A 23979-nucleotide genomic window follows, 5' to 3' on the forward strand; every position below is an offset into this window, starting at 1 on the left:
TTGCAATACAATTGAAGAAGCCAATGGTTTGGGCATACTCAATAGGTTATGTTTGATTGTAGTGTTTCTAGTATTTCCGGAACAAGTTATGTATAGTTAATACATTTTGATTTTACTTTAATTAATACATGACTTTTTACTTTCATTTATTTTAATATAACTTAAATTTACTTTAATATAACTTAGTCTAAAAAATTACAACGTTAAGATAATGTTACTGCCTTGAAACCATTCAAGGGATTTTCGGAGGTACATCTACGAAATATCCCAGATGTGTAATAAACATACTCCCAATACTTTTTAAATAACTTTATAAGATATTTTGGAGATACATTTTTGAATATACCCCAAATAATATTCTGAAATGAACAGATTTTATTCAAAATAGAAAATAGAGTGATCTTAAGAAATTACAAAAATTGATGTGATTTAAATTGCATCCAAAAATATATCTCTAAACAAAGAAAAACAATTTTGAGTTTTTAGACCCAATACTTTACATCTTGACATGGCATTTTCTTGGGCTTTACATCTTGACATGGCATTTTCTTGGGCTTTCTACCCAAAAAAAAGGCTTTGCATTTCGCGAAGGAAGAAAGAACGGCCCTGCTTCGGATCCGAAGCAATCAGCTTCGGCCTCCGAACCTTACCTCGGGACCGAACCTCGGTGTTGTTCCTCTGTTCGTTGAAAATTTTGCACTATTTCGATCACTTTATCTGTGTGAGCTAAGAAACTCGTATTTCCTTCTTCCACCGCTTCGAACCCTAACGCTTTGATCTTCAACACTTTCGCAAGATCAATTTTGAGCTTCAACGGAACCTTCTCAATGTCACTGTGAGTTCACCAACTCCATTTCTATCTCTTAAAACCCTAGTGTTCTCTTTCTAGGAACCACTGAATAAATCTGGTTGCGTCTATGGCTTTCCGTATTGGGCACAATTTCTGCTACTCGTGTTGTTGTTTTCTGTCCCTTACTCAATTCGAATGCCGATTTTGAGCTTGAATTGTTCTGTATTTCCGATCTTTTGCGTTCTGGAGATGGTTTTGAGATTTTGGAGTGATTTTCGGTTATGAGATGAGCTCAGCTGATGAGAAAGTAGGGGGGGAAATTGTAATTGAGTTTTGTGTTTCTTGCTTTCATTCATTTCTTTAGGAACTGAAAAATTTTCAGCTTAGGTAAATTGTGCACATTTCATGTTAGATTTTCAATCTCGGTAATGTTTTACTCTTGCCTAGCTCCCAGTGTTTGATTCCATGTGTTTCTTTGTAGTTTTGGTTTCTCCTGCATTGTGGAGGAGACTGTGAATTCTTTGCATGCCAATACGAGCTTGTGGTCTATGAAAATTGAAGGAGAGGGTTTCTTCTACTGGGAAATAGAGTCTCTTAAATAATTTATTTATGCTATTGGATTTCTCTGTTAGTATTATGTTAGATAATGAAGATGGGTTAGTTAAAATTCTATCCCAGTGAATGCAATATGAGTATAGAGCTGGAAGCCATGAACAGAGGTGGTGGATTCTTGTGGTGAAACTCTTTTTACAGTTGTAGTTGAAGTGTATGTGTGCACACAAACAAAAAGGGGTCGTGGTTGAGGTTGTAGATTTTTTAAAGTTTTTTTTGATAAGTTTACTCTTTTGGATGTTTATTTGCTATGGTTTTGCAATGAATTGGAGTTCGCTTTCAATTTTGCGGAGTTACTGCCAGTTGCCATAAATGTGATGCATTTTTCAAATGTCCCGAGGATGATAAATTATGGTTGTAATTAAAACAAAGGAGTGTGAGGTTGGCATAGAAAATACGTTGAAGGCCATTACTAGAACAACACTCGTTGATAAGTTGATTTAATTGTTTTCGGAACCTCTGTATTCTCCATTTTGATACCTAATGTGCACCTGACACCTGTATTTCAATTACATGTAAACTTTGAAGGGGAGGCAAAGCATATTTTATTTGTTTGTTCGTCTGTGAGTTAATGATGGTGAAACTTGGTCGATAATGTCAGACTTCTTATTATAAGTTAATGCTTACGGAGAAGAGAAATTTCTATTTGAACCTTTTGTAGTTTTTCAGTACTGAGCTTGGCGTAGGAGGATAGTTAGGTCAAGTATAGGTAGAAAAGAAAATCCTGGATGTGTGAATGTATAAAACTGAAAAAAATTGCAGCTTATGCGTAGAGTGTGTAACATTATCACTGATTCAACTTTGTGACACCTGAGTTATTCCCTGGTATAAAACCGCAAGCTTCATTCTTTATTTTCCTCTTACATTTCTCCCATTTTTTCCATGTTTAAGAAGAAACACTTAAAAGCCTTAATGTTGGATATATAAACCGATGAACCTCTAGCTTTGTAAGACCACAAAGACAATTGATGCATTTCACTTGAGTCTTTTTTTTTATCAGGGAAGCAGTTATGCCAAAGTTTGTCTTGATTGCATCAAAACTTTTTTTAATTTGGTCTGCAAGAAGAAAAAAAGCTTTAGCTCTGCTTTTAGCTAGGCAACACTGTGCTTATCATAAAATGTTCCTTTTGCATCTCCGAAAAACTCATTTTTTATGTGAGCTCTTTGCATTTCACTGTTGTGCACATCTATGTTGTCAATAGCATGCTGTAGCGAAATAGCATGCGGTGGTAGGATTTGGCGTGACGCTATTGGCCCCCGAGCCGCTGTCAACAATAGCGGTTGTAGCGGCCGCAAATTGCGCCCCAAACCGCCATCATAGCTGCTATTGCGTCTGGTTTTGGAATCATGGGGATACATTCCTGATTCTTTTTTCTACACCGTTGTCTTTTTTTTTCGGGTATAAATTTCAGCCCGAACCCTTTAAAGAGTAATGTTGTGTTCCTGCTCACAAAATAATCGTTCAGTTCTTCTTCCTACTTTTAGTTTAGCTATGTTTTATCATGCTTAAATTTTATTACCCTATATTTTAGGTTCTTTAACTATTAAGTATAATTAACTTTTTTATTGTGTATTAGTCCTTTTTTGAGTATTTATGTTTACTTTAAACACTGGTTTTTAATCTTTGCAATGGCGGCTAACTCACTAGAGCGTTTTAGGGGTCTGTGCTACGCAATGCTATCCAAGATTAACAACATATCTTGCATGGCATGAGATGTCAATTATTGTTATCCTATCCCATATTTTGGCAACTAGTTTATTACCAATTTAACATACACCAAATGCACTTTTACTAGCAGACTAATTTTTTTCTTAAACAATTTCCAGGAGTAAATGATAGTTGCTCAGAGGAGTGCTTTTGGACATAATAATTGGAGAAACTTTTTCTTGATCTTCCTTGATTCATTAAGGCTTCTTATAAATAGCTGTATGCTGAAAAATTGCAAGCTGGGTCATCTATGCCTGGAAACGAGGTAGGAGACAGGGTCCATAATTTTTTTGGTCAAGAAAACTTGTCCCAGGGCCAGTATCACTCACAGGCAGTTGACGGGAACTGGCCTGGGCTAAGCAACAATTTGTGGGCTGGCAGCCAGAGACCAACTGGTGGTCCTTTTCTTTCCAATTTGAAGAATTTTAATCTACAACAATCAGGTGGAAGTTTATCTGTAATTTATATATTTGATTGATATGTCTACATGTATTTTTTTTTTATTATTAATCGTACTTCCTTTTACATGTCCAAAGATTCTGAGCAACACACAAGTGCTCTACATCTGCGACATGGTTTGAACCTAGCACAATCAAATCAGAGGCCTGACATTGGCAGAAATCAAACCCCAAACCAGCAAACAGCTGTTAATGGCTATATGCAAGGACATCAGGTTTTCCAGTCTAGGCAAAATGAAGCAAACATTTTGGGAGTGGATACAGGAGCTGATTTGCATGGCATATCAAGTCTATCAAGAGGAGTAACAGTGCTCGAGTCACAGCAAGGGTCTGGTCTTGACCACTATAAGAAAAGCTTAAATAGGACCGATGCTACAGAGTCTCCTGTAAATTATGATTTTTTTGGCGGTCAACAGCAAATAAGCAGTCGACAATCAGGCATGCTTCAGTCTTTTCCTAGACAGCAGTCAGGGATAAATGACATGCAGCTTTTACAACAACACGCAATGCTCAACCAGATGCAAGAACTTCAAAGGCAGCAACAATTTCATCAACTAGAAGCGAGGCAACATTCCATGACTCCAGCTTCCTCCATTTCAAAACAGACAGTTGCAAGCCATTCTGCATCTCTTATTAATGGCATTCCCATCAATGAGGCATCTAACCTTATGTGGCAGCCTGAAGTTATGGCAGCTAATACAAATTGGCTCCAGCGAGGTGCATCTGCAGTTATACAAGGATCCGCTAATGGTTTTGTGTTATCCCCAGAACAACTGCGCCTGATGGGTTTGATTCCTAATCAGGGGGATCAGTCTCTTTACGGCCTTCCAATTTCTGGCTCAAGAGGTGCACCTAGCCTGTACTCTCATGTTCAAGCAGACAAGTCGGCAATGACTCAGGTTTCTATCCAAAACCAGTATTCTCTCGTTCAAGGCGACAAACAATCATTACCATCCATATCAACCAGCGTTAATGCATTTCCAGCTCACCACTATGCTGCAATGTCAGATCAAACTAACCTAAATGATGCAACTTCAGTTTCTAGACAAGATATTCAAGGAAAAAATATGTTTGGTTCAGTTGCTCCTGGTATTAATAGTGGACTAAATATGGAGAACTTGCAGCAAATGAATTCTGCGCAAAGAGATGTACCAATGGAAGATTTTCATGCGAGGCAAGAACTGGCTGGATCTTCTGAGACTTCACAGGACAAGTTGGTAGTGCAGGCTCCTCCACATAATGTGGCTACACTAGATCCAACAGAAGAAAAAATTTTGTTTGGTTCTGATGACAATCCTTGGGATGGATTTGGCAGGAATTCTGGTTTCAATATGCTGGATGGTTCAGATGGTTTTAGTGGATTTCCATCTCTTCAAAGTGGGAGCTGGAGTGCACTTATGCAGTCTGCTGTAGCTGAAACTTCTAGTAGTGAAGTGGGTATTCAAGAGGAATGGAGTGGTCTAAGTTCCCGGAATACTGAACGTTCATTGCCAAATGAAGGACCTTCACCAATTGATAGCAGCAAACAACAATCAGTTTGGCCTGATAATAATTTGCAGTCAGTCCCCAATATAAACTCAAGGCCCGTAACTCGTCAAGATGAACTTAGCAGGCCCAATTCCACTGTAAACTATTCTGGTCTTCCTGGATTTCATCAGCCAGGTGCTGATACTGCACAGGAACAGCATAACAGGTTGCATGCAGATTCTTCTCAAAGATCAATTCCCCAGATTTCAGAAAGAGGTAAATGGCTAGATTGCAGCCCTCAGCATAAACCAGGGGCAGAAGGAAGTCATATTTATGGAAATGCTGCTAATTCCTCAGGTTTAGAAATAAATGAAAACATTCAAATCAGTGAGCCATTGAATATATCTAATGGATGGAATTATGTCAAATCAGCCCCACCTGATAACAATCCTACTCCTAAAACTCGTGAAAATGAAAATGTGTTTCAGCCCCATCGAGATACAGGCCAGGTTCCTACATTGTGGGAGCCTGATTCTGATAATAATTCATCTGTTGCGCTGGAACATGTAAAGTCTGCAGGTAATATGCAGGTTTGTGAGGAAGATTCTGGTATGAATGGTGTCGCTGCCATGCCAAATTCTGGTGCTACATGGGTAAGCCGACCAAGCAACCATCAACATTCTAATGTTGACACACGGAGGAATACAGATTCTGTGGGGAGCTATGGAAGAAATGAAGGCGCAGGGAAGTATATGCATCATATGGAGAAGAATCCTTTAGTTTTGGAGTCATTACAGAACCAGATGTCAGAAGGAGAAGCGTATGAAATAGAAAACTCAAATAAAAAGGATAAATCTGCTGATGGTATGGAGTCTAATCCCTCCTATCACCGAGCTAGTGGCGTGAGAGAAAATTCCAGTTTTGACGGAAGTGATTTGCACAGCCCAAAGTTACCTGGTCAGGGAAATCGAAGACCTCCTGTAACTCGTAAATTTCAGTATCACCCAATGGGGGATGTTGGTGTTGAGACGGAATCTTATGAAAACAAACATGTAAATTCACAGCCTATTCCCCATCAACCCTTTGGAGGGCTTAAAGGTCGGGACCAGAGCTACCCCGGGCAGTCAAAATATGGTCATTCTGATCGGGATTATACTGAAACAGAGAAGGTACACTCTTGTTATGCATGAACACTATAGTAATTGTTTAAAGTGTTCTTTTGTTTTCCAGTTGCAGAGAATCAAAATAAATTCCTTAAATATTTGACAGAGGCGGGAACTTGTTTTTCAGGGTGACAAAAAAAGCTTTGAAGACAATGCTTCAAAAAGTGAACTGTCTAGTCATGTACCGAAAACATTGATGCCATTTGATAGAAATGTTGGTAATTATGCCTCAAACAAGACTGCTTCACCCAGGTAATTGAATTGAAAATCTTCTTTTTGATTCTGTTTTTTTGCTTACAAACAATTCTACTATTTCATCATGTGATTGTCCCTTCCTAATTATTGTTTCTTCAATTATTAGTTTAAGTGGAAAATAACTGTAACTGTGATTGTTTTACGTTTTCATTTGCTAAGTTATATTTTAAATGGGGCTGCAATTTACTTTTCTCTTTCCTTTTTCCCACTATTTTTCTCTTCATAATGTGCACGGTGGCATTAGCTCAACTGTTTGCCTTGGTTTGTTAAAATTATTGTAGTCAAAATATTCTTGAGCTTCTTCATAAAGTGGATCAGTCAAGGGAGCATGGCTTTGCAACAAATACGAGCACTTCTAACTGCCATTTATCTTCCAGGGTGATGGATACCGAATCTCCTAATGGGTCTATTGTACATCCTCAACGAAATCAAAGCTCTTCGTCTCAGGGCTTTGGTTTACAATTGGCTCCTCCTACTCAAAGGCTTCCTACGGCGTCTTCCCATGCTACATCACATGTTGCATCTGAGATGATAGATAAGGGTACTTGGTTGGCTGATGCTCAGACTATTCCTTCTCGAGAGTCATCTCATGAAATTAGAAGCAACATTGTTGGTTCCCCAAGGCAAGTTTTTGATAAAGCTTCACAGTATAGTCCACTGGGAAATACTCAACAGGCTTTCTCATCTGGCTTTCCTTTCTCCAGGATCCATGCACAAAATCAGAATATGGCTAATCTTGGAGGACAAGTAGCAAGTACTCAATGTGATAGTGCAAGTCATGTTGATCGAATGGCTTCCACTAATCAGATAGATGAATATTGTGAAAGAGCTCAAACTAGTCAATCTGCAGTGTCATCTGCTCAGGACCTTCCCATGCCAAGTGGTATAAATCAAATCCATCCTGGAGATCCTGCCATGCAAATTTCAGCATTGGAGACTGGCACAGCTCCTCATCTTTCTGTAACGTTTAATCCATCTCTACATGGTACCCCGTCAAAAGTTTTACGCAATGTATGGACAAATGTTTCTTGCATGCAACAGCCTACTGCTTTGAAGGCTCCATCCCATCCCCAACCAAATAGTATCTTTGAAACTGCAACAAGGCCACAAAAGCCACATGTTGAAGATTCAGAAAGTGATGCTAATGAACGCTCTGGGAAACAGATGTTGCTTGAAGTTGTTGATGCTGCTGATGGGACTGCAAGCGCTTCATGCGTGAAGGAACATGTTGTGAAAAGCACACCGGATGCATCTCAATCTAGCCAAGCTGCGACTCCTAGAGATATTGAGGATTTTGGCAGGTCTTTAAGACCAAACACTTTCTTGCATCATAATTTCTCTACACTAAATCAACTTCAGTCCAGGAAAAATATGGATATCAATCCTATTGATCAAGATGTCAACAAATTCAAAGTATCAGATGATGTCGGGGATAGACAGTTTGATTCTAATCATGGACAACGGTCATACGGATACAACTACACAGTTGAAGATGTTTTGGGTAATAATTCTTCAGTGCCAGGTAATGGACGAGAAACTAATGCATCTTCTGAGGTGGTTGAGTATGGTCAGAAAAATGCTGCTAATAGCAACAATGTTACTTCTCTTAGAAGTGATCATTCTATAATAAATCCTCAAATGGCTCCATCATGGTTTGAGCAATATGGAACTTTTAAAAATGGCAAGATGTTGCCAATGCATGATGTACGTGCAATGACTCCAAAAATTATGGACCAGTCTTTTATTGTGAAGAACCAATCTGCCAGTATGCATCTTGGCAGTTCAATGGAGCAAGTAAATACTGATCAGCATGGTCATGCCAGGCTAAGTCCAATTCCTACTTCAGTTGTAAGTGTCAATGTGCCTTCTCAGTTATTGCCTCCTGCTGTTGAGCCTGATTTGCATGTTGCGAGACCAAAGAAGCGTAAAAGTGCCACTTCAGAACTCATGGCATGGCATGAAGAATTGAAACAGGGTTCTGAAAGGCTTCGAGATATCAGGTTGATTTAGGCTAAAATTTATTAATTTTTACTCAAAAATAGCTTTTCAGTCTAAATTTGTCGTGCACACTTTTTATTATTGGTACTTCTTAACACAAGCTAATCTAAATACAATTAATACATTGCTATCAGAGTAGTCAATAGCGGCCAATAGCGGTCGGAGCTATCCCGCTATAGCATAGTGGAGCGAAGGCCGACCGCTATGGGAAGAGCCTTAGCAGTGTAGAACACTATAGCGGCCACTATAGGAAAAATAGCGAGATAGCGGAGCAGAACGGTTTCTGGCCCGCTATCCTTTTCCCCTCTAATAGAGAGTGGTTTAGTTAGTAGTGTTATGCAACGTGTCATTGATCTGTTACAGCTATATGCCAGCTGTACAGTTTGTTAGATCTAAGGCTACTATATATACCATGCCTTTGTAATCTTTAACACTGAGATCAATATATGAGATTCTCATCTTTCTTCTTTTCTCTCTCTCTTATGGTACTGTATCATGGTATCTAGAGCTTCTTTCCTGATCCAGTAATCTTCATTCATGGCGTCACCGTTTCGCAGCGACGGCGCCTTTCCTTCCGCTCACGTCAAGCTCTCCGTTAAGCTTGATGATAAAAATTTCAAACAGTGGAAGCAGCAAATCGATGGAGTTGTACGTGGCCACAAGCTTCAACGATTTGTCACTGTTCCGGTTATTCCGCAGCGTTCGCCGGTGACTTCTGATCCGAGTCTTGGTGAAATCACTGATGCGTATCTTGATTGGGAGCAACAGGATGCTCTTGTCTGCACGTGGCTTCTCTCCACGATTTCTGACTCGCTTCTTCCCAAACTTGTGGACTGCACTCACGCGTGGCAGGTTTGGACGGAAGTTCACCGCTACTTCGCCGTGCAGCTCACGACGAAGGCTCGTCAGCTACGATCTGAACTTCGCCGTCTTTCCAAAGGTAATCTCAATATTGAAGCGTTCATGGCGCGAGTTCGCGAAATCAATGAATCGTTGATTTCAGTTGGAGATCCTGTTCCGATGCGTAACCTAATTGAGATTGTGCTGGATGCGCTTCCGGAGGAGTATGATTCGATTGTTGCTGCTATTAATAGTAAGGAAGATCTCAGTACGTTGGAGGATCTTGAATCCAGTCTTCTTGCTCATGAGTCTCGATTGGAGAAACACAGGAAAGCGATTCTCACTGAACCTGCTTCTGTCAATCTAACGCAGGTTCCGTCGTCTGAATCTTCTTCTCTGGCTGACTCTAATTCGCAATCTTCTGACTCCTTTCCAACTGGTACTAGTCATGTTAATGCTCACGCAGAAAACAATGGTTACAACAGAGGAGGTCGTTCAGGGCGTGGTGGCGGTCGTTTCGGTCGTAACGGCGGTCGTTTTGGCAAAACTCAGTGTCAAATCTGTCGCAAAAGTGGACACGATGCCTCTGTTTGCTACTACAGGTACATTCAGTCCTCTTCACAGCCGTTTCCACCGCAACAAGCTCCCTTCAATCCATTTCTGGTGAATGCTCGTCCTGTGTATCCTCCTGTCTTTGGTTATTCCTCACCTAGACCAGCTGCACCACGACCTTCTCCTCCTCAAGCCTTTGTGGCTAGTTCTGATCCCAACTTCAGCAACCAATGGTGGTATCCTGACTCAGGTGCCTCACACCATGTTACACCTGACTCTTCTAACGTGCCTGATGCTCAATCTGTGACTGGTTCTGAACAAGTACTCATGGGAAACGGTCAAGGTTTGTCCATTAACTCTATAGGTTCCATGAAATTTCCCTCTTCTCATCTGTTTCACACACCTCTCATACTTCACAACTTACTTCTTGTTCCTCACATCACCAAAAATCTCATCAGTGTAAGTAAATTTGCACAAGATAACAAAGTTTTCTTTGAATTTCACCCTTTTTTTTGTCTTGTCAAATCTCAGGGTTCTTCTGAGGTGCTTCTTCATGGTATTGTTGGAGATGATGGTCTTTACAAGTTTCAGATTCCTTCCTCTCAAGTGTCAAAGCCTCTGTCTAGTCTCCATTCTAGCTCAGCTTTAGATTTCAATAATTGTAATTCTAGGGCTTCATGTAATACTGTCTCTCATTCCAATGATATTGGTCATACTATTACTGATTGTAATCCTTCATTTTCTATGAATAAAAATGATGTTTCTGCTGTTAATTTGCCTATTGTTTACTCTACTGCTAAGTCTGTTCCTACTCTCAGCAAGTATGCTTTGTGGCATACCAGGTTGGGTCATCCCCATCATCAAGTTCTTGCTGAAGTGCTCAAAACCTGCTGCATTTCTCTCCCTTCCAAGTCTGCAGCAGAGTTTTGTTCTGCTTGTTCCTTAGGCAAATCTCACAGACTTCCTACTTCTCTCTCCACTACTGTTTATAATAATCCTTTTGAATTAGTGGTTTGTGATTTATGGGGTCCTGCACCTATTAAATCTTCAGGTGCCTATACCTACTTTCTCACTTGTGTAGATGCCTTTTCTAGGTTCACTTGGATCTTTCCTCTTAGGCTAAAGTCTGATACCTTCTCTCAGTTTGTTCAGTTCAAAACTATGGTGGAACTTCAGTTCAACCATAAAATCAAAGTTGTTCAAACTGATGGAGGTGGTGAGTTTAGACCTCTCACCAAATATCTCAATGATCTTGGCATTGTGCATCGTTTCACTTGTCCCCATACCCACCATCAGAATGGCATTGTTGAGCGCAAGCATAGACACATAGTTGAAACAGGCTTAGCCTTGCTTGCTCACTCTACCTTGCCCCTTCAAATGTGGGATCATGCCTTTATCACAGCCACTTATCTCATAAACAGACTTCCTAGTGTGTCTCTTGAGCATAAAACTCCCTATTTCAAACTGTTTCACAAGTTTCCTGATTATGCTCACTTAAGAGTTTTTGGATGTGCCTGTTTTCCCTTTCTTCGCCCTTACAACTCTCACAAATTGGACTTTAGGTCTCAAGAGTGTGTTTTTCTTGGTTATTCTACCATTCACAAGGGCTACAAGTGCTTATCTGCCACTGGCAAGATTTTTGTCTCTAGGGATGTCATTTTCAATGAGTCTAAATTTCCCTATCCCTCTCTCTTTCCATCTCCTGCCATTGACCAATCTTCTTCACTCCCCTCTACTCCTTCTTATTGGTCCTTCCCTCTTGTTCCTAATATTTCTAACTCTGTCACTAGGGCTGTTTCTGCTGTGCCTATCACTCATGTTCCTTCTGTTTCCACTACACCCTCTCATACACCTTCTGCTGACCTTAGCAATTTCAGGTCTACTCCTGCCAACTCTGCTATGTCTCCTATCTCTGGTTCACCTTCAGTAACTGCAGAATCTGCTACTTCTTCTCCCATTCCTACTACACCTGTCAATTCTTTGTCTGTCACTCCTCTGCAGTCTGATATTGCAGAGGCTCCCACTATTTCCCCTTCTTCTCCTGTCTCTGAGTCCTCCATCAATATTGTACCTCTTCTGCCTAACCCTTCTATTCATCCTCACAATATTCACTCCATGCAAACAAGGTCTAAAAGTGGTATTACTAAACCTAAACTTAAACCTACCCTCTTACTTACTCATATGGAACCTAATTCAGTTGGACAAGCCTTGGCCTCTCCTCATTGGCTTCAGGCCATGAAAGATGAGTATACTGCACTGTTAAAGAATCAGACCTGGAACTTGGTGTCTCCACCTGATTCTAGGAAGCCAATTGGCTGCAAGTGGGTATTTAGGGTCAAGGAGAACCCTGATGGAACCATCAACAAATACAAGGCCAGATTAGTGGCCAAAGGGTTTCATCAGCAGGCTGGCAGTGATTTTACAGAGACATTCTCTCCTGTGGTCAAGCCTGTAACTGTCAGAACTGTTCTCACTCTTGCTGTGACTCACGGGTGGTCTATACAGCAAATTGATGTAAACAATGCCTTTTTAAATGGCACACTTGTAGAGGAAGTTTACATGCAGCAGCCTCCTGGCTTTGAAGCTTCAGACAAGACTTTGGTGTGCAAATTAAACAAAGCCATTTATGGCCTCAAGCAGGCTCCCAGAGCCTGGTTTGATAAACTCAAGGGTTCTCTCCTAAGTCATGGTTTTCATGCTAGCAAGTGTGATCCTAGCCTTTTTATTCTCCATACTGGCAGCCTAAGTATTATGGTGTTGGTGTATGTTGATGATATAATCATCACTGGTAATTCTTCTGCCTTCATCAGTGGTCTAATCACCCAGCTAAATTCTGATTTCTCACTTAAACAGCTTGGCAATTTGGATTATTTTCTTGGCATAGAAGTATCTCATCTGCCCAATGGCTCCTTACTTCTTTCCCAAGCCAAATACCTGACAGATTTGCTAGCCAAAGTTAATATGATCAATGCCAATGGCATGCCCACGCCTATGGTCTCTACTAGCAAACTCTCTCGGTTTGGTTCTGAACCTGTCTCTGATCCCACCCAGTTCAGGTCTGTGGTGGGTGCTCTTCAGTATGCTACCCTCACTAGGCCAGAGATCTCCTTTTCTGTCAATAAGGTGTGCCAATTTCTGTCTAATCCTTTGGAAGAACATTGGAAAGCAGTTAAAAGGATACTGAGATACCTTAGTGGGACTCTGCACTATGGTTTACTGATTCAGCCTGCAGCACCTCACAAACCTCTGTCATTACTTGGTTTCTGTGATGCTGACTGGGCATCAGACCCTGATGACAGAAGGTCAACATCAGGAGCTTGCTTGTTTCTAGGTCCTAATCTCATCTCTTGGTGGTCCAAGAAACAGCAGCTGGTGGCAAGGTCCAGTGCTGAAGCTGAGTACAGGAGTATGGCACAGTTAGCATCTGAAATAATCTGGGTTCAATCTTTACTGCAGGAACTTCACTGCAGATTTCTTACTCCTAAACTGCTGTGTGATAACCTCAGCACTGTGACACTTGCACACAATCCTGTCTTGCACAATAGGACAAAACATATGGAACTGGATATATTTTTTGTAAGGGAGAAAGTGATATCTAAGAGCCTAATTGTGGAGCATGTTCCTGCCCAAGATCAGTGGGCAGATTTGTTGACCAAACCTCTCTCAGCCATCAAGTTTTTACCTCTGCGTGATAAACTGCGAGTGTTCAATAAACTTAGTTTGTTAAACACACCCTCAGTTTCTAAGGGGGACTAATAGAGAGTGGTTTAGTTAGTAGTGTTATGCAACGTGTCATTGATCTGTTACAGCTATATGCCAGCTGTACAGTTTGTTAGATCTAAGGCTACTATATATACCATGCCTTTGTAATCTTTAACACTGAGATCAATATATGAGATTCTCATCTTTCTTCTTTTCTCTCTCTCTTATGGTACTGTATCACCCTCTAAAAACCCAAATTACCCCTTAAATTTACAATATTTTAACTTTTAAGGGTAATTTTGGGGTTTTCAATTAAATTTGAGTTGAGACTCAATCTTAACCTTCCTTCGTTGTTTATGTACTTCACGAGTCGCATGTGCTTTGATTTATGAATATTCTAGAGTTGAGTTATTTGTTTAATTTTACATTAAATATATGTTTATAATTATTATATGTAATTTGTCCAAAAAAATGATCAAATAGAGCTGCCGTCCCGCTATACGCTATCTCGCTATCCCACTTTTGGGACTCTGATTGCTATTATTGATCACTTGAACCAGAAAAAGATCCAATCTCTTTTACAAATTGATATGAAGTCTTCTCCATCGCCTTGAGTGTATTTCATTCCATAGAGTTTTTGCCATGTGAATATATTGTAATCTTGTTTTATGTTCATTACTTTGTTATCTTTTTTTTTTCTAAGATTGAGTTTTCTTATTAATTGGCAGGGTGGCAGAATTAGACTGGGCTCAAGCTGCAAATAGATTGATTGAGAAGGTTTGTTCTTGATCATAAGCCTATGCAAATGAAGCTTTAACTTCATTTGTTACCAGCATTCACATTACTTGATGTATTGTTTTAGGTTGAGGAGGATGCTGAGCTGGTAGAAGTTTTGCCAACAATGAAGTCAAGAAGAAGACTTGTCTTGACAACACAGCTTATGCAGCAACTACTTAACCCTCCTCCAGCTGAAGTTCTCTCTGCAGATGTCAAGTTGCATCATGATAGTGTGATTTATTCTGTTGCTAGATCAGTGTTGGGAGATGGTTGCAGTTCTGTCTCAGTGCGTGGAAGTGATTCGCCAGTGCCAGCGACTAGCAAAAACCTGTAAGATTTATTTTTCCCTTTTGAAGTGAGCATACAAGGGTTTAGTGGATAGTAGGGTCCATATCAAGTGAGCCCTATATTATTGTGATTGTTGGGGGGGGGGTTGGTAAGAAGAGCTGATCTTGATCATGAAATTTCACAATAATGGTCGTGCAAGTTTTTCAGAAGTCACTGACCACATTAAAAGTTGCCTGACCTTATATTTTAATCTTGACTAGCAAGTTTATCATATGTTCATTCTTTCATTCACTTATGTATAATTTTGAATATAATAATTGAAATTTGCTATTGATTATGCAGCCTGCCCAATAAGCTTAAATCATCTGATAAAATTGACCAGTACATTTTGAAAGTCGAAGACTTTTCTGATAGGGCAAGGAAGCTGGAAAATGATATGTTGAGGTATTATTGCAGTTTTCAATTGGATTCTTTCAATCCATTATATAATTTTTCTGATGACACTAGTAGCAAATAATACTGAAGCTTTGTTATTATGTCTCTAAAATTGTTAAAAACTGAAAGCTTTTACAATATTTGTTACCTTTTCCAGTTCCTTCTTTTTGGTAATAAAATCTCATAGAACAATTGATTCAGCGAGTTGAAGCTCTAACCCTTAAGCTGCAGTCCATTTGGTATCACCCAATCCACCATTATATCATGTTACATTGAACCAGTTTTCAGAGGAAAGTTTGTATCCATCACATTATGGGTCAGGCTCTGTCCAGTGGGTCACAAAACACAACTCAAATTTGTCAATGCTGACAAGAGCAAAAATGTCCTTGATGATATTGCAGAGGATCCACCACATTACCATGAACTACTCTGGAAAGGAAAACTGATGGACTCTGCTTTAGGTGCGGGGAGAAATTTCATCCCCAAGGACAGAGAAATCTCCTTTTCGGAAACTGCTGGAGAGAAAGAAGAAACGTTGGAATGTAATTCAATGAGCATCTTTGGACTGAAGTCTAGTAGTTGATAGTGCCATGATGTTATTTCCCCATAGATCTCCAGAGCATTCGATTTGTCAGTGAGGTTTAGGCACCGAATTCCTTCTACAACCAATATATTGAAGAAACTTGTTGGTTTGATTGGCCGCCTTGCCTGTTATATTGGATGCTTATGTTGATGGTTTGCATGTGGTATTAAGAATGGCTTGGTTTAAACTTTGCATGGCAATCAATGTTGTCAAAATTTAAATTTTACCCTGGATCCAGAGGGGTTGAAAGATCATAACTTGTAGAATCTTAATATCCTACCTTAAATGCGAAATGTATACTTACACACCCGTGCATACAAAATATCACATACAAGGAAATTAACCTCCAAATCACAATATTAAACTAAAATCATAGGGGCATAAGTCATTACATGGAAGTTTATACCTCAATCACATAGGTTTGTGAATACAGTCAAACTAACTGTAGCAATTATAGATAACTAGTCGTTAGCAATTTTTTTTTGTTATTTCACCCTGTCACGTTTGGTTATCGTTATATTGCTAGCTACAAATTTTGTTACTCTTCCTCGTTTTACCATTTTTTATCTTGACGACGCAGATTGGAAAGCAGAGCCTCATTTTTGGACTTAAGAATTGAGTGTCATGATTTAGAAAGATTTTCTGTCATCAATCGATTTGCCAAATTTCATGGACGGGGGCAGAATGATGGGGCAGAGACTTCACAATCCTCAGCAGCAACGGCGAATGCTCCGAAATCATTTGTCCAGAGATATGTTACTGGATATTCAATGCCGGAAACTTTCCCAGACAGGGTACAATGTCTTTCACTTTGATAATTAATTAATTCATTTGTCCATCTTTCTTGGTCGGTTTTCTACGCAATCTCCTGTTTTTGGTCCTTTTCTTTCAAGTTATATTATTGGACATCATCGCCATAGAACCATACAACTGGCAATGTAGGAGAAGAATGGTACTAGGTTGCCTCCTCAACCAATGGAGGCTGTTAGATCTTTCCCATCTATATTTTGTATGTATGTATGTATGTCTAGATCTTCGCAATCTAGTTATCTTTAACTTTTGGTTTTCAGGTTCCAACCCTTTTGTATATATTAAGATAATATATGCAGTTTACTTAGTTTAACCATACCATTTTGCTCGTTGTCTGATTAGTTACCATAAGCTGGTCATTGTGTCTTTGGATAAAACATAAGATGTTCAGTGTTAACTCAATCATTTCTTTTCTCTCAATTCCAATCATTTTCCTGTATCTGTATTTTGTAAGATAATATATGTAGTCTAGCTAGTAGTTTCAACAGCATACCATTTGGCAAGGTTGTCTGATTAACTAGCATAAGCTGCTTAGTGTTACTTAATAATTTCAATTTTCTCAAATTTATAGCTTTTTCCTGTATTGGTATGTAGTAAGGTAAAAGTATATGCCTTGCACTTAGTTTGAACCATACTATCTGGCCCAGTTTTGTCTGATTAATAAGCATAAGCTCTGCTTCACTCAAATCATTTAATAATTTTTACAATAAACCATTTCCCAATGTGGTTTTTCTTGCTGCTGATATTTTCTATGCCCTTCGGCTGCTCTTTGTTAAGGGTGCATTTGTATAAGTAAGCATCTATAAGTGTATGGCCTCTAGGGAAAACTTGGTTTACCTTTTCTATTCTATTAGAATTCAGTCCCTACAAGTCACTTAAATTGCCTCGTGAATGTTTAAAATTGTAGTAGAATATCATCTAAAGTTTCAGATATGTAATGACTGAACTATTGAGATTTTCCATTATATTTTATGGCAGCAGTGTTTATTGAGAAATAATTTTGAACAAATTGAGAAGTTGGTGTTGGGATAATTAAACAAAGACTATCTTTTAATATATTTCGTCACTTGTGACAACAAGAATAGAAGACAACTTGTCGTTGTTGAGTATATAATAAGTACAACACTAGCCATTATGTCAAAAACGGCATTTGCCATGTCAATAAAATTGTAACAAATATTTATCTGATGTATTTTTGCACATTGGAACACCAGTCATGAGAATCATGTTGGTCAGAAACATTGAGAAAAATACTGATACCCACCTTAACATGATTTACATTTTTGAGTAAGTGGAACATTTTTACCGTCCTCTGCATATTTTGAGGAGCAAATTTGGCCGGATCAGATATTCAAAGATGGGGGATTGTTTTTCAGTTGGTGTAGCCTTCCTTTGTTTTGTTTTATCAGTGTGTAAAATCCAGTTTAATGAAAAATAGATATGTTTTTGTTTTTACCTATTTGAGGTAATATGTGTTTGATTCCGAATGCGGAGTGTTGGATTCCGTGCAAATTTATGAGCTCTTCTTTTAAAGTTTATTTAAGTCTTTGGGGTGGACCGTTAGTGCCGTTTTATTGCCGTTTTAGTGGTTTGGCCACTTTCTTTTTGTCTTTTATGCTGTGGAGATTTGATTGTTGTGGTCGCTATCTCAAGGCATTTGCAACACCACCCATTGCTTCTCCTTGGTTTTCGTTGGAGTGCTTGAGATATTCTCACGGTTCCTTCAAGATCGACATTGGTTGTGATCGACTCTCCTCGAAGATTATGGTATTTGAGATTGAGATTGACTAGTGAGACTACAAAGTCTAAAGTGGTTATGAAGGGCCTTCCAATGTAATTGTAGGCACTCTTGTAGGGGACCCACAAGACACTGCGAGTTGACATACCATACTTCTTTCCCTTCTCCGACATATATCATTTATTCAACGTATCCCATGGATGGATTTTTGTGTCGATGAACGACTGCAAATCTGAGCCTTTGTACGATCATAAGTTTCCTCTACCCCATGGATGGATTTTCGTGTCGGTGAACGACTGCAAATCTGAACCTTCTGACGACCATAAGTTTCCTCTTTCAAGGCCCATCTATGTAACTATGGACTACAATCTAAGAGGGAGATGGAAGGTGAATTAGGTTTTCTAAATTTTAATTGTTTTTAAGCAGTGATTCTTCTCCTTTTATTTTTTTGAAATTAATTATATGAATTTTGAATGAAAGTGTAGTAAAAATAATGAAGTGCAAATATATATATATATACACACACACTTTTCCCTTTCTTAACAATGGTAGTTCTGTCTCTTTACACCCTATGAAGAATTTTATTATATTAGATCTTTGTACAAGTCTCAAACCAAGACATCTCTTACAATATTCTAACATAAACAAGAAAGTACATCAACTTCTTTTTTCACAAAATTTAGAGAAAGCACGCCACTTTCTTCAACAATACACTTAGAGAAAGAACACCACTTTATTCTACATTTGGTTGTCACCACACCTTGTTGATCAAGTTACAACAATATGATAAAAATATATTGAGTATTCAATGATTTTGGGTACTTTTCAAAATTCAGAGATTTGACCTTTTCTTTCCAATAAATAATTCACAATTATATAAAACTTAAGTGCTCAAGGTTTGATGGAAATTTTTTATGATAAATGAAAATAATGCGCAAAAAGTTTCAATGAAGTTTGTGAATGAACACTTGAAATTTGAATGAATTGTTCTAAAATTTGAATGAAAGAGGTGAATTAAAATTTTGATATATTTTTCTTTAAATACATCATAAGACACTTCTTAGATAAGTAGAAATGTTTGGAGAAAGTTCATGATGAATTGCAATGGTTTGGAATAGTATTAGTCATGAATTTCAAAATTTCGCAGGGTGCAATCGATTGGACAATCAATTATCACCTCTAAAATGATCATATTTTTTGGCAAACCCATCAAAAAATCGATTGCTTGAATAGTGCAATCAATTGCACAATTGAAAATTTTGAAATTTGGCATTTTAAAAGTTGTTGCTTAGTGTCGATTATGCATGAATATTAGGAAAACTTTATAGGGGATTGAATGAGAGATTTTTGAGCATCTAAATTTTATATAAAGATGAATTGACATTGTATTTTATATCATGATCAAATCCTTTTGATTTTCATAACATCCAACACTTGTGCATATTAGTTCCTTGTCTTAGAGACTTCTTGAATCTTGAACCTTGAGAAATTTTCTTTCTTTGAAATATAATATTTTTTTGGAAATGAAAAACAATTATAGGGAAAAGGGTCAACATTATCATACTTTCGAGAAATTAAGTTCTTCTCATGGAAGTAAGCCATGAATCTTGACCTTTGCTATGAAGTTGTTAGCAATCTTGACATGTCCAAAGATGGTTGCTTTGAGGATGTAGCCTTGCCTTTTCCATTTCTTTGAGTAGATATGATGAAGGACGTTGGTTTGGAAATATGAAGCTTTAATGAAGTTTCGGAGAAAATATGTTATCAAAGTGAGGGAAAATGAAAGACTATTCTTTGAAGAGTTGTTTTGGAGGCTTATAGGGTTATGATAGTGGGGCGCCTCAAAATTTAGAGAAAGATGATGAAAAGTTATGACCTTTAACTTATTTTTTTTAATTCAAATTTCATACAGGTGTAATCGATTGACCAATCATTTGCACATTGTTATGTTCCAAAAATATTGAAAAATACAGGGTGTTAAACAATCACTCTTTTTATGCAATCGATTGCGTACTTTGAAAACTTGAAAGTTTTGAAAGATTTTTCAAATTTGGGCATTGTATAGCATAAAAAGAGATGTATGAACATGATATATGATGGAAAAAATATATTTTTAGCATGAAACATGCAATCATAACATAACCAAGTAATCATTAAATCATGAATGCATAACTATAAATGGATTTATTCACAAATGAAATTGTGAACTAAACAAAAAATTTGAGGAGTAAATAACATGTACCTTGATATTTTGACGAACCATGAGAAATAATATATTTTTCAAAGTCATCATGTCATAAGTAGAGATGAATATGTGATCTTTTACACATCAATATCACCCAAAATACTATTTTTTTCTCCTTATCTTGTAAAATGGATCCTTGGATAGTGGTTTCGTGAAAATATCCGTCAATTGATCATGAGTGTCCACAAATGTAACTTTAGCATCTCCTTTAAGAACATAATCTCGTAGGAAATGGTGTCAGATGGTTATGTGTTTAGTTCAAGAATGTGTGGTCGAATTCTTTGTCAAGTTGATAACACTTGTATTGTCACGCCTAAGGGGAATGCATCTTAGATTCAAGTCGTGGTTGTAGAGTTGTTGCTTTAGCCATAGAGTTTGAGCACAATAACTTTCAACCTTAATATATTATACTTCTCCAGCACTAATAGCAACACAAACATGCTTTTTACATGATCGTGAAACTACAACATTGCCAAAAATGTGACATGCACCACTTGTACTTTTTCTATCAGTTTTTCAACTTACATAATTCGAGTTAGAATAACAAACTAAATAACATATACTATCTTTTGGATACCACAGAATAAAATTCAAGATGAGAAAGACGATTGAGTATTTTATATTGAATCCCCTTATTTTATCTATTGATGAACGGTGTACTTATTGAGTTTCAATTAAATTATTATCTCACTGCAAAGTAACAATACTGATGCACCCAATTCTTTAGTGTACAACTCACTAACCTAAAAAATAATTCATTAATTTCTTAGGTCAATTCAAAGATAGGTTAGGCGTTCACAAGTTAATTACAAAGTCAAATAAATTGTTTAGATCAGATGCGTAGACTAACAATCAGAAATCTTTATGTATCTATATCAGTTTGTGAGCTCGTAAACGAACATAAAGCATTAAACTTAAGAACAATTTAAATAAGATGATAATAATAATAATAATAATAATAATAATAATAATAATAATAATAATAATAATAATAATAATAATAATAAAATTACTCAATAAATCTCAAACATACATATGATCCAACAAAGTAAAATCAAGGTTCATCTCAAAAAGACTTAATCTAGAGAAACTTAGATATTCATTGATAAATTTATAAATACCAATAATTGATAAGTCTTTAACATCAAAATATATGGAAGAATGACTTCAATGCTCTCAAAATTCGCACCTTGAATATCTCTAGCTGTCACTTTTTCACCAAATTCCAGAATCCCCAAAAAGCAGCCAAAATTGTCTTTAAATAGTAATCTGCGTGTCAGCCAAAAAATGATCCATCGTGCCATAATATAACAGTATTATGCTGCGATGCAAGCCTCATCGCTCGATGATGTGATGCTCACAAGCGCGAGAATTCCAGAAGCAAAATGAATGTTTTCTTCTTCTTTTCCCACAATTTTTACTAAGTCTTTATCTCTTCCTTGTCTTGGATTTTTGCTCAATTCTTCAAACTTTGACATGTCTTTTGCTCATTATTCTTAGGAATTAATTCAAATTTTTTCATAAAAATCACTTAATGATAACTGTCGTAACAACCCCAAACTTAATATGTTGTTTGTCCTCAAGTAACCTATCTGCTCACTGAACTTTTCATTAGAATTAAAATGATTATCCTTACTAATGAACGTCACCTTTATTATTTTTCTAATCAATACTTATGTTCCTTGATTCAATCCAATCAACTTAGAAAAGTTATTTCGAACATACGAGTACTTAACCTGTCTCTTATCTCACATATATGCACTCCATTTGACAAGGTAACCACATAATCAACATACAAAAGTATCTAACAATCAATTTGAAAATTTTCTAATCGAATAAATCAAAGTCATATTAAACACATACTTTTGAGGTCTTTGAAAGGTTGTAACGTGACTTATGCCAAGGTGGATAATTTAGAATGGTAGGCTTAAATATTTAGAGTTAGGTACCTAGTTTTCCTGATGTTATCGAATTCCTTCCATATCACTCTTGGTACTATAGAATTGCATATTGTTGGTCATACTTTTTACAATTTTTTTTGAAGAAGCTATTTTAACTTCTTATTTTTCTTTTTTTTTCTTTCATTTTGACTAATTTTTCTAGTACCCCAACCCCAAACTTATTTGTTGCTAACTTCTAAGAACAACACCGGACTTTTTCCTTTGCACCAGACAAGTAAAACAATTATTTCTACCTAACTCCAAGGAGGGTGGGAAGAATTTATATTTCAAATCAACTGACTATATGATAAGGGTTATGTCATCGAATGAATTGTTTAGGCTCAAAGTGGTTAAATAACATATATAATCATTTTAAAATATGGTACAACTATAATCTTTTCTTTAATAACATAGAAGGATTTAAGGCATCTTTCATCAAAAACAAAATCATTTTCCTTGACTAGCAAATTTCAAATGGATTTTGAAATCTTTGAGAAGTCCTTTATAAATCTTCGGTAAAAGCTGACATGCTCTAGGAAACTTCTCACTCCCTTTACATTCACAAGAAGAGGTGATTTTTCAATCACCTCAATCTTAGTTGGATCCACCTCTATACCTTTCGCTAATATTTTATGCCCCAAAATGATACCTTCTATTACTATAAATGGAATTTTCCCAATTCAACACCAGATTGGTTTCGGTGCATCTCTCATGAATAACATTAAGGTGTATAAGAAAATTATCAAATTATTACCAAAAAATGAAAAATCATCCATAAATACCTTGATAGATAATCCAATCATATCTGAAAAAGATAGAAAGCATACATACATCTTTGAAAAGTAGCGGGAGCGTCGCACAAATCGAATGACATCCGACGATACACAAAAACTCCGAAAGGGCATGTGAAAACAATATTTTCTTGATCTTTGGATCTATAAAAATTTGATTATATCCCAAATATTCATCCAAGAAAAAATAGTAAGCTTAAACTGCTAATATTTCTAACATTTGATCCATAAAAGGAAATGGAAAATGATATTGCCTTGTTGCTTGCTTCAACTTCCTATAATCCATACACATCCTCCATCCAATAATCGTCCGAGTGTGAATCAACTCGTTCTTTTTAGTTCTAATGAAAGTCATGCCTCCTTTCTTATGGACTACATATACTAGACTTGCCCAAGAACTATCAGAAATTGTATAAATCATACCTGCTTCAAGCAATTTTAAGACCTCCTTATGAACCATTTCTTTCATTGTAGGGTTTAATCTTTGTGGTTGAAATACATGCCTAAATTCTTATTCCAATTTTATCTTATGCGTGCAATAGAACAGGCTAATGCCTTTCAAATCACTCACACTCCAACCAAGTGCTCTCTTATTATCTCTTAGCACTTTAAAAAAAAATTCCTCTTCAACTTTTGTCAATGAGTTGCTGATGTATTCTTAGCACTTTTTCTTTTAATTTTTAATTGATGTATTATGTAAAATAGTTAGTTTTAAATGCATTAGGTAGTAGTCAAATTCGAAATAGGTAGCTGTTAGAGACATGCACTATGACTTGGTTGCATTTTGGGTTGTTAGCGCAAGGCTGGTATCCATTTCTTCCATTATT

General features: G+C 37.3%; 1 protein-coding gene across 8 annotated transcripts; it reads left to right on the plus strand.

Moving 5' to 3' along the window:
* The first annotated feature begins 608 nt into the window (after positions 1–608).
* On the plus strand, positions 609–16877 carry LOC127073740 (uncharacterized). Of its 8 annotated transcripts, none has more exons than XM_051014940.1 (10): positions 609–835; positions 3230–3553; positions 3647–6204; positions 6305–6450; positions 6735–7076; positions 7158–8453; positions 14274–14322; positions 14408–14652; positions 14953–15054; positions 16209–16877. In XM_051014940.1, exons 2-10 carry the CDS (start codon positions 3361–3363, stop codon positions 16441–16443), a joined length of 5166 nt encoding a protein of 1721 aa, XP_050870897.1. In that variant the 5' UTR covers positions 609–835; positions 3230–3360; the 3' UTR covers positions 16444–16877. The 8 variants fall into 8 exon arrangements, with proteins under 8 accessions (XP_050870897.1, XP_050870891.1, XP_050870898.1 ...); XM_051014935.1 differs by adding an exon at positions 1272–1594 and having other exon boundaries at positions 647–835; positions 6735–8453; XM_051014938.1 differs by adding an exon at positions 1272–1509 and having other exon boundaries at positions 647–835; positions 6735–8453.
* Positions 16878–23979: the final 7102 nt, after the last annotated feature.

Source organism: Lathyrus oleraceus, chromosome 4 (genome assembly GCF_024323335.1).
Source record: "Lathyrus oleraceus cultivar Zhongwan6 chromosome 4, CAAS_Psat_ZW6_1.0, whole genome shotgun sequence".
NCBI lineage: Eukaryota > Viridiplantae > Streptophyta > Magnoliopsida > Fabales > Fabaceae > Lathyrus > Lathyrus oleraceus.